Source organism: Micromesistius poutassou (assembly GCF_964030765.1).
Source record: "Micromesistius poutassou genome assembly, chromosome: 5".
NCBI lineage: Eukaryota > Metazoa > Chordata > Actinopteri > Gadiformes > Gadidae > Micromesistius > Micromesistius poutassou.
Window position 1 is genome coordinate 15,217,035 of NC_140275.1, and position 17,471 is coordinate 15,234,505.

Genomic DNA, 17,471 nt, shown 5'->3' on the forward strand with positions numbered 1-17,471 from the left:
TTTTAAGTTAGTTCATTTGCCAGTAGGCCAATTTGTATGGCATTAAAAAAACTGAATAGACTAAAAGGGAAGGAGAGCTATGCGATATGGAAAAATCGATCAAATGTAGCTAAATTATGAACGGGATTTTAACAAAACATCCATTCAGACCAACTGCAGGTCAATACATGCAGTTTTTGGTTATCTTTAAGTGTTTGATATATATCAAACTAAATCGTGTCCTAAGATCACCGGCAAAACAACAATCGTAAAAGCTTTTGGTGAGCCGGATGGATTACCATGGGGGAAAACCGAAGTGAACGTTTAGAGGATGAATGGCCCCTCCTAGTGACCATGCGTGGAACTCCGGAGACTGGCCAGAATATCGCAAAGTGCCACATCGTCAACTGTGCACTCTTGCGCCATCTTGTGGCAAATATAGTCCGAAACATTGTGCCCACTATTATTCTAGGAAGGTCAACTATTAATATGGACCAAACAGTAGACCTAATTTACCTTTTATTTATATAAAACCATAGCCTCATGTGTTTAATGTAATTCATCTGTAATTCATTGCTCAGAAAACAGACCAGTTGTGGAAAACCATTTAATTCATGTATTTTATTATTCCTCAAATTAGTTTGCCGATGTTTAACTATTCATTACAAGGCGACAAACCGCGGATACACACAAAGCATGAATGTCCCATTGTGTCCCATCGTCCCACATATGGATGCACTAGAGTTAAGTTGCAGTTTCCTTCCAACCAGTAGGGACTCAACGTCCCATAGTTCACCGGGGCAAGCAGTCCCCTTGACGTGGAGTAGTTCCGTAAAGAGAGGATGGAGGAGTAGCGTGTTGTTGAATGCTAGCCTAGTAATTCTTACATCCAAAAGGGATTTAGCATCCACTCCCGAGCTAGAATTGGGTTCACGGGGGTTGACGAACAGTCTTTCATAGACTGACCCCTTTCTGTTCCCCCGTCTCACTCCACCACCAGCATCATGATAAAAGCCATTCTAATATTCAACAACCATGGGAAACCAAGGCTTTCTAAATTCTACGAGCATTATGTAAGTATGATTCTCAAGCGTCTTTATGTATGTAAAGCTTGTAGATGCAATGACCCTGAATATATTTTGTATTATTAGGCTAACGTTACACTTGCTGTACATAGCGTAATATTGTTTGTTTCATTCAATGCATTTAACATGTATTAAGAAACTAGCATTTGATCACATATATTACTTATATATCTTGTCATGGTTTGTAAGATGATCAGAGCGTTTTTGCAAAAATGTCATCGATCCTGGTGTATAAGGTGACTGAACTAACGTTACAGTCTTTAGACGGTGAATAATTGAACATCTGGCTAGACTATCAGATTCCTCGCCGGCCTTACTCTTCTGAACAATGTGGTCGACCTTTTTTGCTTCACAGCCTCCTAACAAATGGTAAACTGAACTGTCATTGTCAGAGCATTGGGGCGAAATGTAGTGAATATAGCTGGTGTTTACGTCACATGATGTAATTACGCCCTTGTGATTGACTCGTGCTCGAAGGCGTTCCTCACCAAGAATCTACCATTCTACCAACTTGCACATGTAATGTACCTCAATCTGGAAATAGTTTTTGCTAATATCAGTAATTGGATTTACATATTTGAAGGTTGTCTGTTTGGCCAAGTCAGTTTTTTTTACTGTCCCCTTTATATTAAATATTTATGTAATTCAGAGCAATAATGGATGTCACCATCTGGGACAGCTTTATATTGACTCTCTCTCTGCGGGCCAATATTTCACCATTACTGCTGAGTGCATATATATTTGCCTTTTCAGTCCAGTGAGAGAGCTATTAAGCATATTAAGAGTTTCAATTAGGTTGTGTTAGAATTAGACTTAGTCATGCCCACATCTGCTGGCATACATTGGTGGATAGGAGGGAGGCTATGTATTCCTCCATTGTATTCTTGTTTCACACACATGGTTTAGAAAAGTAATTAAAAAAAATGTAGTAACATATTAGCATATTTTCATCTAAAGTTTCCGTGGTTCTGTATATCATCAGGTCTACAAACCTGCCGTAGCCTACATCAATATGGACTAGGGGGGTTGAATTTCTCTCTTACCTTTCACTATCATTGATAAAGAATTACAGATGCACACAGCTTAACATACTTTTTTTGTCTTGCTTTATTCAATTGGAACCCAAGTGGAACCCAATTTAATCTATTATAATTCATGCTGAGTTTTCATAATAGCTTCTAAGATAGTCAGATACATTTTAAATGTGAGCTAATGGTCAGCATCCGTAAAATGCCCCTCTCTAGATTGATAAATGTGGCCTTTCATTAGATCATTAAATCCTGTGGTGTAAGAAAGCTTTCTGTCCAGAATGGTTGGACACTTTACTGAGAAACCCCAACTTTAACAGTATACATACATCCTAAAAATCCAATCATAGTTGGACTAACCCAATAATTTGATTTTCTTGAGTGTCATGTAAACGCAGTGAGTGACAGTGTCTGTAGTGCACAGTTGTTTATATAGGCTGGAAATGAGAGAAACTGACACCTAGCTCCTCCACCCACTTCCTGGGCCTATTTCATTATTGACCAAGGCAAAGTAATGAGATGAGTGTCATGTAATGCGCTTTTAATTTCCTAAATCATTCCACAGAGCGAAGACACGGAGCAGCAGATCATTAGGGAAACGTTCCATCTGGTGTCCAAACGGGACGAGAACGTCTGTAACTTCCTGGAAGGAGGCATGTGAGTAGAGATGCTCTATTTGTGTTTTCTGTACCTCCTAAGCGCACATTATATGCAGGCTCACATGCAACACGGTGTACAAGCGCTTTGGATTGTATTGTCTTGTATGCACAAATTTTTCAAATGTCTATGAACAAAAGAAAATTAATACCATTCCAATATAGGATTTAATACACAAACAAGTAAGGGACAACTTGCAGGTTCCTACACAAAAGAGCCTCCAATTTATTTTGCCGACTCAGAGCCTTTGTTGGCTAATGTTATCTCACCTTTAGCCCACATAAGAATCAAACACACAGGGGTTAAAAAAAAGGGCACTAGTCCCACACCCTTCCTGTGTGTGTGTGTGTCTGTGTGTGTGTGTGTGTGTGTGTGTGTGTGTGTGTGTGTGTGTGTGTGTGTGTGTGTGTTCCCCCTATTTAAAGTCTGAGAAAGTGCCCTCTGTGAGGGGAGTATGTGATAAGACTAAGGTCAATCATTGTATTTGCGACATGAATACACAAACACATACTACTATATCATCTTAAATATACTCCATACCTGCACTCTTATTTGTCCTAGTTACTTCATTATATTCTGTTTGCTGCTATTAGTGTGATGACACGGAATTTAGAAACATTCTGATTTATTATGCTTGTATGATCTCACATCTATATTGTTTAGGAGTTTATTTTAACAAGAATAAGAATTGCTGTATAATATATGTTGATTACACAAAGGTGTAAATCAACATATGTATATTACATAGGTGTAATATACATATGTTCTTTGTTGACTTTCTGATCCAATTCTTTGTGAATCAGGTTGATTGGCGGGTCTGAAAACAAACTTATCTACAGACACTACGCCACACTTTACTTTGTGTTTTGTGTGGACTCCTCGGAGAGTGAACTGGGAATTTTAGACTTAATCCAGGTAAGATTCAGAATAAAGAATCTTCTAAAATAAATGACAATATGGATTACCATTGTTTGCTGTGGCACCACGTTTAAAAATGTATACTCTGAGGTGAAACACTATTTTTCTACAGGTGTTTGTGGAAACTCTGGACAAATGCTTTGAGAACGTCTGTGAGCTGGATTTAATTTTCCATGTAGACAAGGTAGGGAAAAGCAGAATCAGCTATTTATATTTTCCTTGAATATTGTTGTACAATAATAGTACCTAAAAGTACCTACACTTATGTCATCACAAATAATGATAAATGGCTCAACAGAATGACCCATTCATAAGTAGAACACTCCACTCATTGTAATACATGATCAACAACAATCGCTATGGTCTTTATGCTCTGATAATGACACAATTCATTAACTTATTAAAATAAGGATCATGTATAATATGCTCAGTATAAAGTTAAAAACATAAACTACACCAGGGAGCAGGCAATTGTAATCGAATATTAGGACAAACCTATCACATGCCTTGCCTTGCCTACAGAATTGAGGGCTGTAGATTTGTATTAAACATTTTCAATGTTTACAACTCTGTATCCTGCAGTATAAGGGGGTACACAGATTACACATACATTTTATTTGTAAAGCTCTTTATCTCAGTTATAGTCTCAAATGGCTTCACATGTCCTTATTTGATGACATCCCCTAAACCTAAGCCTTATTAAGGGCATGGCCGAAAGTAATAAACCTTTTAAACAAGCAGAAAGCAAGCAAATGTGGAAGGCTGAAAGCCGAGTGGGCTGGAGCAAAAGAGTTCACAAGCAATAATATTTAAGGCAGCAAGCAAAAAACAACAAAAAAAGATGACTCTGTAATAGGTGATACAGGACAGAAACGGCCAATACCGGCTTGGGCTCTGCTTTTTAAATGGATTTGTTATATTAGATTAGACTCTATATCAGATTGAACTTCATCAACCCTGGGGGGATTTTGTAATCATATTATAGTACACAGTGAGAATAAAGCAGAACACTGTATACATATTTTGGCGTCTCCCCCTCCTATGGTAGGTCCACAACATCCTGGCAGAGATGGTGATGGGTGGCATGGTTCTGGAGACCAACATGAACGAGATCATCATGCAGGTGGACGCCCAGAACAAGATGGAGAAATCGGAGGTAAGCAACCTTTTTCCACCTTGCACAACAGCCCCCCCCCCGTCCCCCATCCCCCGTCCCCCCTTACCTTCTCTTTGCCTTCATGGTATATTGCAGGCATGTGTGTATGCTGCATCCTGCATGCTACTCCTGCCCTCGTGGATGCTCCGACTTACTCTTTGTCTGTTTGCGCTCTCTCCTGCCCCTCGCTGTCACACCCGGCTCCACTCGATACAAGACTCGGGGCGCAGGGCGCCTCCGTATCACTATAACACAAACGGTTCCATGGTTCCATTGGTTTGTCATTACTACCGCTGCAGTTGCCCATTCGCCCAGTGCATCTTTTTTGCTACTGCTATTGGTCATCAAATCTCTCAGTCATTCACTATATTTAATATCATGTCCATGCCACTTTGGCAAGCAGTGTAACAATTGAGGAATAACATTGTGTGGTTGTGGTTTTTGCTATAGGCTGTAGCCAAAAGGAGAATATTTAATCTATTATAAATGAATTTAGTCTATATGGTTACAATATAATTTTGATTCTGACCATACTAGTCAAACTAGCACATTGTTCTGTTGTAACACATCTGATCATAGAAGAGGCTCATAAGCCTATACTTTTACCTGAACTTCCGGCAGTAGCTTCCTTCACTCCACCACACACTGATACTGCTGGTTTATTAAAAGGTGCTATTCTCTGTTGCATTAAGAATTAGCATTAGCATCTAATAATGCCTAAGGCATAACCATACTAATACTTTTTCATTAAACATTAGCATGCATTTCAAGTTGAACACATACTGTATTTCAGGTTAGATACAATTTTCCATAAATAAGCCAGGAAGTGAGGAATAATCAGACAACTGACTGAGCTTAACATGGTTTAATAATGGTTTGTTTCTGGCAAGTGCATTGACAAAGCGCTTAATCAATTACACATATCAGTTGAACTGGTGCCATCTTGAGACTAAACTTTGCATAGATTTGTGCTGTTTCTCAATTAACAAGTAACGCTTTTCTAATCATCTGAAATGGATCATCTGTTTTGGATCAAACTGAGTCTCCCTTTTTTGGCAGATGTGTAAAATGAGTCGGCTCCTGTTGAAACACACCAGAACTTTTCTGTCTCTTCCCTTGGACCTACGTAGGCCTGTGTGTGAAAAACAACAAAAAACAGTGATGGTGATTCAAAGTGACGCTGTCCATTAAGATGACAGTAAGCCAGGAACGAAGATCTGTCCTTGCTGTTTGGCACAGACAGATTGAGTGCACTTTTTTATTTGAACCTATGATCGGAAACATATTTGGTCAGAGTTATAGTTAAAAAAAACAACAACTTTTAATCACCACCTTTTTTTATTTACTACGGATGCGGCCTATGATAGGTCCTGTCACTGTTTCTGTGGAAATGAACTGTGATGACCTCGATCTGCTTCTAACATTCCTCATTCCTCTTTTCCCTGACCTATCCAGTTCTTTCCATTCTTTTCTCTCTTTGCAGACGTTTATCTTTCAGTCTACCAGGCAGGACAGGTAGACACAGGTACTGAGAAATTTACAACTGAGTACTTCGACCTCAACTAAAATTTAACCCCCTTCCTACCCCCTTACACAAATCCTTCCATATGGCTTTCCACATACCCAAATTAATGCCGCTAACATAGACATCTTTAATGGCAGACCCAGAAATGTTTTGGTGTTTTTCTTAATGAATGTGTTGTAACTTTAGCAAGGTGTTGTTTGGTGAAACACAGATTCAGGGAGAAGAATGTTATCCAGTCACCAAGCACTGCCTTCAGTGGTGAATTATCTCTGTATCAATAGCCAAGCCTTTTGGCATTTCAGATTTCTAAATCTGTACATTCAGGTTCAAACAATATTTTATGCATAGATTATACTATACTCCTCCTTGCTTTCGGGTATACCTTCTTCTACGGCCTGACCATTTATTAAAAAAAGATATAGATGGAATTTCCAAGAATTATATTCTAGCTTATATTCCTTAACCTATAAATACTAGAGTCAACCCAGGGGTTAAGGTTGCATAGCGATTGATGTCACTGTGTTAGGAACCACATAAACAGTAAAGCAGAGTGTGTATATAATAGTATAGTGCAGTATAGTACAGTACAGTATGTGTGTCTCATGGTTCCATCATGGGACCCTTCCTCTGCATAGAGAGCCAAAGAGCTGCAGTAGTGTTTCACTAGAATCTGTTATCATGGTGTGATCTGACTATTCACACAGCCGTAGATGCCCTCTCGAACCAGTGACCAGGCCAGTTACGGGGTATTGTAACCAAAGGTATCCAAGCAACCTAACACGTGGGAAATATCCCCCAGGACGACGAGTTCTGGCTCAGCATTCCACCCGATCTACGTTGCACTCCTCTTTCTGTCTTGCATTACTCCTGCAGGCAGCAGATGTAGCACACAGACATGTATAGATCAGTTTGCATACAGACATTAAGGGTTTGTGTTGTCTATTTCAGAGTAGAGCTGAGTTTCAGAGACTAACCTGGTTGAAGGTGAATTTCTAAGGATAAAGTGACATTTGTGGGTCTGCTGACTAAAGATTAGACTAGTCTGGGATCTCTAACTGCAGTGATTCTCAAATGTTCTTAATACATTTTGCCCAAATATTAAACGATTTAACACAATTCAACCAATTGTTAAAAATTCAAAGAAAAAACAGTTTGCATTAGCTGTACTTTGGAAATATTGCTTTGAGATTCACTGTCTTGGAGAGATGACAATAGATCCCTTAGTCTTGTCCCTTGTTAGGCTTACAGTGTCCTCATGCCATTAATAGTTAACACCATGCACTAAAGTGTTCCTTAATTATATTTTTTATAACAATATCCTAACCTGTTTTATATTTTAGAAATGGCGCCCGAGACGCCAACTAAAGCAGCCATAAAAAGCAATTCCACTGTATCTATATATATATATACATATTCCTTTTTTAAGTTCCCTTTGTAGTAAACCATTTAACCTCACTATGACATTACATCGCATTTGTGAAGCACACTAACCTGTAAAATAACCTTCATAACATCCATTATTATGTTCACACTTGTTATACACATCTCTATGCATATCTATCTAAAAGCCTCATTTTCATTTCTTCATATCCAATTCCATTTATTTCCTGTACTGCTTTACCAAAGTTCTCTCTTTGCATTTTGTACCCTCACCGGTCTTCAAGAGCCTGAGGGGCCACAAGTTGCGCGCAATGCTGCCCATGCTTATTGATACATGTCAAATACAGCTGAGTGAACCAATCCCCAACGAATGACCTACTTATCCTCTCTCACAGTCGACTTCATAGTGGTTTTCCGGTTTGTGATGTAAACCATCCAAGAACCGAATAGTGCATGTGCATATGAGGCTACGTACGACATCTGAATGTACATTTGCACATGTCTGTTTGTTTTTAGTTTTTTTAATTGTCAGTGCTTTTTTGCATTTTGTCTGTTGTTTATCGTTGTTAGTATTATATGTTCCGTATTGCATCATATGTGTGTGTGTGTGTGTGTGTGTGTGTGTATGTGTGTGTGTGCGTGCGTGCGTTTGGATTGTCATGTGTTAATGGTGATGTGGAGTCGTGCACATCATGTCTGATTCCGAGGTGTTTCTTAGTGATCCTGCCTGTCTGTTTTCTCTGTGTGAATCTAGGCCGGCATCGCAGGGGCGCCCGCTCGCGCCGTCTCCGCCGTAAAGAACATGAATCTCCCCGAAATGCCCAGAAACATCAACATTGGAGACATCAGCATAAAAGTGCCAAACTTACCCTCCTTCAAATAGTGGCAGCAAGATGGGCACCCCGGCCCGCAGACGTCCACCAGTGTTTACTGTGATGCAATTTGTTTACCAAAACCTCACGTCACAAAGTTTTTATTCAACATATATGAGTATTGAAGGTACTGCGTGAAGCAACAGATATCCTCTATGATGTTTTTCCTTTTTAGTTTTTTTTGGGTTGTCCTGTTTTAAAATGAATGTCCTCTATGTGGCTTGTTGGTTTGAGAGAGAAGATGGAAGTATTTATTGAGCTGTAGTACATTCCTCTGCCCCCCCCCCCACCCCCCACAGGCACTCCTTAACGATCAGCTGATTCAGACCTGGAGATCTATTGAAATGTTTATTTTTGTTTGGTCACTTGTACATCTCTGCCTTTATGAAGATCAAGGTTTGTAGAAAGTGTTCTCTGGAGTTTTGGGACCATCTGGTTGGATTGGTTGTGCCAGAACATAGCAATCATTCCATTCATCGTTCACGGTATGTAACTGAATTCAATGGCAAAGTGAAACAGTATTGTTAAAATGGTTTGTAAAATCAAAACAAACTGTGAAAGAATATTCTTATATTATAATAATGATGTATGATGGTAATTATTACTGAATATGCTGATATGTCTTTTCATTGTCTTATCAGTTTGCAAAATTATGAAAATATTTCTTTAGATTTTATTCTATGCATGGCGTTTTTTTCTTTACTTTTGCAAGTAAATAAGGTATTCAATCTTTTGTGTGTCTTTGTGTCAGTTAATTTGAAGGAAAACAATTATGAATTTGCCTCAGTTGGTTTTCAATTCTTATAAAACCAAAACTCATTGAAGGACATATAAGGAAATGTCTTGTAAGTATTTGGCTCCTTAGAATATCGAAATCTAAGATGTCATGATGAGTAGGATATATTTATGCCCAGAAATGATAACCCATCAGTTAGTACCCAGTTGAATAATGAATGGCATGCATTTAATACCCGGAAATAACTATAATCACCTATCACTTTTTCCTGAACATTTTGAAAACAATAAAATAAATATCGTATTAGTAGGATTTGCCCATGGTCAATGCTGTAGTGACGTTACCATGCGCATTTACTGCGCAAACAGCGACCCAACGTATCATAACGGCGATCACAAATGTTCCTTTTGATTATATCTATTCCTTACTAAGAGTTTATTATTACGATTTTACTATTTTTCTGATACATTACGATTTAGTTGTTACGGATTCTGAATGAATATTACGTGAGAGCGCATTTTTGCGCAGTTTTGACAATCACGTGCTTTACTTGTGACAACAGGAAGAGAGAAGTGACATTTTTATCGTGGCAACAAAAAACATTACGTATATCGATGGTGCTTTATTAATAACAATAAAATACCATGGCGTCTATTGTCAAAGAAACACAAAGGTATGTATCTGTCTACGGTCAAATAGGTTACTATAAATAAGTGAGCTAACAGTTACTAAGTGCAATATTGCAGGGGAGACTTCAGACAGAATCCCTCAACATGTGTATTTTGAGTGCTTCATGAACACAGTATATTCTGCATGGCGTTGTATACATTGTTTTGAGAACTAGAAGGGCTAGTTTTGAGGAACTGTCGTACGTGAATGGTCATACTTGAGGAATATTCTGGAGTCTGTTATTGCCACTCAAAGTCTGATATGCCAATACATTTCGTCCCTCAGAGTTATTGAGAATATCTTTATGGAATATGCATATCTACTGAGGGTAAAAGTGCTGTTTATTCCATCCAGCATAAAAGAGGCAGTGGCTTTCATCAATGCTATTGACGTGAACAAATTCTCGAGGCTGATCTCTCGGATCATACAGAAGCTTCACCTGAAGGTAAGCCTACTGCACTGTATTCATTCAAATATCAGCTATTTAACTGTTTAGTAGAGGTGCTATTGAAAAGTGTTGCTTTATATATTTATTCAATAGTGTTTGTTTATGTTTACTTTAACATTGGCATCTGTACAGCTGTTATAACAATTCTAACGGCTGCTTTCCTTTTTATTATTGAACGCAGGGAGAGCGGATACTTAGTGAAGACGAGGAACTGAAGCTACAAGCCGCGCTATCCTTGGAGAAACCTGCTCTCACGCTAGTTCTCGAAACAGTCTCATTTATCCTGGAACAGGTATGATATGGGGCATTGTGTCTTCCTGCTTATGGTTTTGTCATGTTTTAACTAATACCAGGGTTTATCATTGTGTGAAAAGTCCTACTGGTTCTGTGTAAGGCTCGTGGTAGGTCCAAGCAGGAATGTTGCCACCTGCAGCTCCCATAGAGGTGGGTTGAAAGCAGGGGAAACTATCGACTGTCTGCTGTTTAAATGCAGATAAAAATGATTGCAGCAGATCAAAATATTGTACAGAAGAGAAGCCAACATCTTGTCATGTCATAAAAATATACAGTATGGTATTTTAAGATGGGTGTGCAACTGTGCACATGCTAGTTCTGGACATAGCTACCTTAAAATAAATAAATAAATAAATATCTTCCGATACATGGACATATATAAAACATAATAAATGTAATGTGATAATGTAAGCTGTATACACATGAATACATAGAGTTTATTACTTTAAGGATACATGGATAATCAGGTAAGTCCATCCTTTTCATGTGCTCTCTACTCCCATGGTGTCTCCTTCTCAGGCGGTGTATCATAACGTGAAGCCGGCATCACTACAGCAGCAGCTGGAGGCGGTCCACGTGAGCCCAGAGAAGGCGGAGGTGTTCACCCAGACATGGGCCTCCGCTGGCCCAGAGCTAGTGGATAAGCTCAGGCAGACGGTCTTCGCCCCAAAGAAGGTGATTCAATGGAGAAAAAGTGGCCAGGTTGAGCTGGATTGGTTTGAGCTGCGGTTGGTCAGATTACAACAGAGAGCAATAATGTAGTTTAGAATTAAGGATTTCGATTTGCCACCTTTTCTGTTTTTGGATCTATCTGCATCATTTGTGGATTCAATGTTTACTGACGGCATTCAGTGAAATACATATGATCTTTTCTGCCTGTGTGTGTCCTACAAATGTAGTTCTCCCATTAATTATTTTGAAACTAGAGCCGGTAGCTAGGGGACATTATCACCGATCTGGCACTGAGCATGCATTATGCAGATATGAGTCAAGCCCAACAATCCCAGTGTTGTATTTAACAGTACCCCCGTCCCTCTCCCATGTGGTAATAGTTCAAACAAACATCCTCCACTTATTATACTGCATCTTCTCTCCCTGAATATTCTACCTCATAAAAAGGGCACTTTGTTGACAAAAACAGCATAATGAGTCAACAAAAATAACAACCCTCCATTTGCATTCGGTGATATGTCGTTGCTCTTGTCGTCGTACATCTTCAGAGAGTTTTCTCCCCAGGGACTTGTGCGTAGTAGTCTCTCCTGTCGTCCCTGAATACAGCTGGTGCTGCTCTTTGTTCTAACAGCAGGACAGCGAGGGGGTCACCGATCTACCAGGGCTTTGGCTGCCCAGAGTAGATGCAGAATGCAAAACAATGTTTTCCGACATAACATGTGTCTTCTTCAATGCTTGTGTATTGAAGAACATCAAAGGGACAATAGGGCGCTGCTTGGTTGCTTGTTTTTTATGTTTCAATTTCTCAAAACTGGATCTCAGGTCCTTATCAGAGCAGGGAGCAATCTGTTGTCTTTGTTTTAAATAGGGCTAATAGTTGCCCTTAATTATATGCCGTTTTGCCTTTCCTTTGAACTTGCTCTTACCTAACTGACATTTCTTATTTCTTATGATCCTTTTCTGTCCTCGCAATCCATTAGTTTTGCTTTTCCCTTTTGCCATTGTTTCCAAAGCTTTGAAATAACCGCAGTGTACCATATTTTCAGACCTATTCCATACTTTATGGATTAAAATGCATTTTCACACAAACATGTGTGCAAACATGGATATCATGTGCAATTGTTTTTTAGTGCATCAGATTCCACAGAGGAAACATCAACTCCTACACACACTTGACTTAAAATGCTGAGTCTGGGGTCTAGAGTCTATCATTCACACATGGTTTACTATTATTGCTCCACTCTGCATCGTAAAACACTTAGCCACCTCTCTTCTCCACTGCTCATGTATCACCCTGCAACAACTGACTGATGAGCTATATCTCAGAACATCAGCCAGCTTGGCCAGTCACAGACAATTCATCTGTGTGTGTGTGTGTGTGTGTGTGTGTGTGTGTGTGTGTGTGTGTGTGTGTGTGTGTGTGTGTGTGTGTGTGTGTGTGTGTGTGTGTGTGTGTGTGTGTGTGTGTGTGTGTGTGTGTGTGGGGGGGGGGGGGGGTGTTGGGAGGAGGGAGGACAGAGGACACACTGCAAGGCTTTTGGACAACGCAAGCATCCAATGAAATTTCAACCTCTAAGAAACAAACTGCCCATACATTTTTAGCGATGCGTAAATTTGAATGTTAATTCCATTTACAAACTCATCCTCGCTGAGTGACATTTAATATGCAAGCCTTTTAAAGTCGATTGAGAGTCATGGAAATCCGTACCACTCAGGAAGAAACCCCTGACAGAGATTGAATACATTGTTAGTTATGTAAATCTCGGCAAACCGTTTGAGACACATTTTCAATTTAAGCAGGAACACATTGTTCTCTCTAAACAGGTGTAATTTAATTCGGTGCACAAAACGTCATGATAGCTGAACTGAATTTCCTCTGTTTTTTGTATGTGGTACAGATAATGTATCATTTCAGTGAATTTGGACATAATGATAATCTAGCTTACCTGGATATATGGCCCTCTACACAGCCATTGTAAGACAACCACGGGCTGGGCCAGCACTCACCTTCCCAGCCATTGCGAGAGGCTGCTGCAGCTCATTATCTAATTGGCCGGCTGGCAGACGATGTCAAGGTGGAACTTGCTCTCCCCTCTAAAGGAGAACTGACTTGCAGTCCACACAGAGAGCCCACTCGCTAGAGGGGGGAAGAGGTGGTCTACCGCTGAGATCACAGTACTGGCTGGAGTCTATTGGATGTCTTAATACTCACGGGAGCAGGCTGAACCAACAAACAGGCCCACACTTTGCTTAGCTTGACAAGACTGAATCTGTGGAGACCATCGACTCACACATTATCTGGGGTTCTACTTACCCCTGTTACAGGCTTGTGTGTCCATGTGTGGTGTTTGCGTGGTTGCGTGTGTATGTGCGTTTGTGTGAGGAGTATTTTATGCAGACTTTCTTTCATCCTACCTTGCCACCCCTTAGTATATTAATTATATATTAATATAAAAAATTAATAAAAACGCAATTAGTGAGTGGCCCTATTTCAGAATGATGTGCACCAGCCTGATAGTGTTTTTAGTCTCATTATTTTGAACGCAGAAGGGGGTCACCTTCTCTAATTGAAATAAATGACTGTGTGTGTGTGTGTGTGTGTTTGTGTGTGATGTGCTGCAGCTGGAACACGTCGGCTGGCAGTTGAACCTGCAGATGGCTCAGTCCAGCCAAGCCAAACTGAAGGACCCCAGTGCTGTGCTGCAGCTGGGCCTCCGTGCAGAGGACTCAGAGGTACACACACACACACACACACACACACACACACACACACACACACACACACACACACACACACACACACACACACACACACACACACACACACACACACACACACACACACACACACACGCCCGCGCATACATAGATACTGCACACAAATACCCATTCATATTTTGCACCTGCCTCCTTTTAAATACAAATAAATAAATACATACAGATACATGCAAAAACCTAGGCCATTGTCATTCACCATAGATTTGTATACAGACTATTGCAAAGTCATAGTCACGGTGACATCACCCTGAGGAAACCCCTTCATCCATCAATGCATGGATATATCCGTCCATGCATCTATCATCTATCCATCCAACCGTTCATCCATCTACCCATCCATCCATCCATCTTCCCCTCCCTCCCTCCATCCACCCAGCCATCCATCCATCCATCCATTTACCCATCTGGCCCTGCCGGGTGCTGAGCATGCTAATCCCCGCTGGTGTGTCTGGAGAGTGGCCATGCGTCAGGGTCGGGAGCATGGAGAGATCCCCGGAAGCTTGTTATCCCGGGTCTCCCGGGCCTCTTCCCTCCTTCTACAGCCTTCCACGTTATCCTATAATGACTTTTTCTCCATTAGGCATACATTTGCTTTTTCTGTAAGACTGAATCACAAAGACCTTCGTTAAGCCACAATATTGTGCTGTTGTTTTAATATTTGAATATGGTATGGTAAATATAGCATGTATATTATATAGCATAAAATATAGCATAGCTTTTCTTTTATGCTGCTCCTGCCAGTGTCACTATATTTTTCCATATTAATGAACAATTAACACAACATAAAATATCAAATGGTAGCAATTTACACCATTTAATTTTGGATGCTACTGTTGATTTGCCGTTGTAGCAAAGCACTACTCTAGTGACAGTTCTGTTTCCCCGGGTTTCTCTGCCTTCCTATTGGCTAATGGGGTCGTGGTTGCACATCAATAGTCTGGTCCTTGTGGGCCTGCTGGCTTCATTTAACTGCACCAGCCGCGGGATTTGGATTAACCAGAAAGATTTTTTTTCTTTTTTGAAAGCCAGGCTTTTTAAATCAGCTGCTCTCTTGACGTACATATTGAGCAACATAATAGGGTTTGAATAACATCCACACTATGTTTGAGTTTAAAGACAATAAGCAATGAGTTTCTTTCCTCCTTGTACCTTTCGAACACTTTCAACACTTAAGGACCATGCCTTAGTTCCAAATGCGTGGTTCACTTTCAAAGGTTTAGCCAGTATTTGGTGTATTAAACTGAGTACATCTAATCATAAGTGTGAATGCATCTCAGACAGTTGAATATGAACAGGGCTGATCGTTTTCTGATTCCCGTGTACTTAAACCAGAGATTTGTGCATATTCTAGCCTGTGACAGCAAGGAGATTATGATAAAATGTGTGCCTGTTTTTCACCATGTTCTCCCCAGGCATGTAATTTATTTAAATCTACTTACAAAATATCCCGTGGTGGGTGGAGACAGTCAGGGGGACTAGTTAATTGTACAAAAAGGAGCAGCGTTAATATACGAGTACCATCGATTTAACAAAAATCACAACGATTTGCATTACTACTGGTGAACATCAGGGGGCACTGTTGCCTCGCCAAACGTTCACCAGAGGAGAGACGCGGAATGAAAATGATATATTCCGCGGTGTGAACATTGTTGTTCAAAGACCTTCCGTGCGCAGGGCTTTCTTTTAAAATTTCATCTGAGATCCTTCATTAGTTTCTTATAAGTTTTCTTCCTGCAAAAAACGACAACAAATACACTACAGACAGTGTAATGTCAAAACATTGTGAAGATGAAGAGGCAACCAAAATGCAAATATAGTTAACAATCAGCCGCAAGTGTCAAGATAATTTGAATAAAAAGTCACAACATCTCCAATGCATACCAATTTAGTTGACAAAGAAAAGTGAAATACTGGGAGAGTGGGAGTGTTAGGACAGAGGAGAGGAAGACCAGGGTATAGGACACAAGCAGAGGAGAGGGAAAAAGAGAGCAAGGGAGTGGGATGGACAATTATGGACAATCCAATAACGCTAGACAAACTAAAAACAAGACGGGATCTGAAAGAAATTCATCAAACAACAAAGGGAGCTGAAGTCTGAGTGGGCCACCCTCTGTATGATATTGATGGAAGCTACCAGAGCGGAGCGTGGGAGACACCGTACCATCGGGGCTGCCTCCTAAGCCCTCTCCTCCAGGAGCGAACCCCCCCCCCGCCCCACCGACGCCCTGCCTCCGGACCCACAGCATCTCCCTAGCATCCTCTAGTTAGCATTATGCTACGTTACCTGCCCCTGTTTAACAGTCAACAATTGTCTATTCTTTGGTTCCACTTTTTTGAATTGAACGAACGGCTAACGAGTTCTTGTTCATTCAAGCGCTGGCGGGCACATCAGGGTGCGGGCGAGTCCGTCACGGCTAGACGGTGCCTCGCTTTGCTTTCTTGGTGCCGACACGTTCCGACTCTGAATTACCAGTGTCTTTGGTCACTGGTGGCGTAGCACATGAAATACGTCCGCCGTGCGCCTGCACGCCTGGGCCATAAACACCCAACGGTTCCTCCCCCTCCCGACCCGACCCTCGCAGATTGCGGTTGTAGTAGTAGTAGTAGTAGTAGTAATGGTGGTGGCGGTGGTGGCTGCCGTGCAGTGTGACCTATATTTTATCATCTGCATAGGGAATCACATCTGCCGTCTGAGTGACGATACGCCACATGTTTAATGCATGGCCCCCGGTATGGAACCTGTCATGTGGTATAGGCCATACTCCCGTCAGACCGCCCTGCCTCACATGAGCACCGCTGCATGCCCCCCCCCCACCCCCATACCAATCCCACCTAAACCTGCACCACCTCTCTGCAGCAGGCCACTAGGAACCCCTCCACCCACCCACACAGCCACCCTGTTGGACATGGAGAGCACAGCGAGGGACAGGGAGAGAAGAAGAGGAGGAGGAGGAGGAGGAGGAGGAGGGAGGAAGGGGAGAGGTCGCGGCCATGGGGGAATGCACAAGAAGGAAAAGACAAAATGTTCTTCGTTGGGAAATGAAGAATGTAGTGGCGGTGGAGGGGTTGACACCAAGGGTGTAGGAAGCATCCTTAAGTTAGGGGGTTAGCCTATGAGGGGGGCTTAGGGTGTTTCTGTGTACAGAAGAAAGTAATTGTACAATGTACGACCAAGACTGTATGGCCAAATGACCATGACATGGTCACGGTAATTGGAAACACATTTTAATATCGACAACATAGCCACCCCCCCCCCCCCCCCCCCCCATAGTAC

The 17,471-nt window shown here is 41.1% G+C and overlaps 2 protein-coding genes across 2 annotated transcripts; both read left to right on the forward strand.

The window, feature by feature from the left end:
• Positions 1 to 822: 822 nt before the first annotated feature.
• On the forward strand, positions 823 to 9,302 carry ap3s1 (adaptor related protein complex 3 subunit sigma 1). The gene is made up of 6 exons (XM_084467549.1): positions 823 to 1,052; positions 2,658 to 2,749; positions 3,553 to 3,664; positions 3,780 to 3,851; positions 4,716 to 4,823; positions 8,483 to 9,302. Exons 1-6 carry the CDS (start codon positions 984 to 986, stop codon positions 8,609 to 8,611), a joined length of 582 nt encoding a protein of 193 aa, XP_084323675.1. The 5' UTR covers positions 823 to 983; the 3' UTR covers positions 8,612 to 9,302.
• Positions 9,303 to 9,681: 379 nt separating this feature from the next.
• Positions 9,682 to 14,393, forward strand: commd10 (COMM domain containing 10). Its single transcript, XM_084467550.1, has 5 exons — positions 9,682 to 10,009; positions 10,360 to 10,450; positions 10,635 to 10,745; positions 11,267 to 11,422; positions 14,042 to 14,393. The coding sequence occupies exons 1-5, from the start codon at positions 9,981 to 9,983 to the stop codon at positions 14,348 to 14,350; spliced, it is 696 nt and encodes a 231-aa protein (XP_084323676.1). The 5' UTR covers positions 9,682 to 9,980; the 3' UTR covers positions 14,351 to 14,393.
• Positions 14,394 to 17,471: the final 3,078 nt, after the last annotated feature.

What these genes read in the sequence shown, in the direction of transcription:
- commd10 (XM_084467550.1), top strand. Translation starts at nt 9,981, where the DNA reads ATGGCGTCTATTGTCAAAGAAACACAAAG. An exon ending in TCTCATTTATCCTGGAACAG is followed by an intron (nt 10,746 to 11,266) that starts GTATGATATGGG and finishes TCTCCTTCTCAG; the next exon opens with GCGGTGTATCATAACGTGAA. An exon ending in CGGTCTTCGCCCCAAAGAAG is followed by an intron (nt 11,423 to 14,041) that starts GTGATTCAATGG and finishes GATGTGCTGCAG; the next exon opens with CTGGAACACGTCGGCTGGCA.
- ap3s1 (XM_084467549.1), top strand. Translation starts at nt 984, where the DNA reads ATGATAAAAGCCATTCTAATATTCAACAACCATGGGAAACCAAGGCTT. An exon ending in TAATTTTCCATGTAGACAAG is followed by an intron (nt 3,852 to 4,715) that starts GTAGGGAAAAGC and finishes CTCCTATGGTAG; the next exon opens with GTCCACAACATCCTGGCAGA. An exon ending in ACAAGATGGAGAAATCGGAG is followed by an intron (nt 4,824 to 8,482) that starts GTAAGCAACCTT and finishes GTGTGAATCTAG; the next exon opens with GCCGGCATCGCAGGGGCGCC.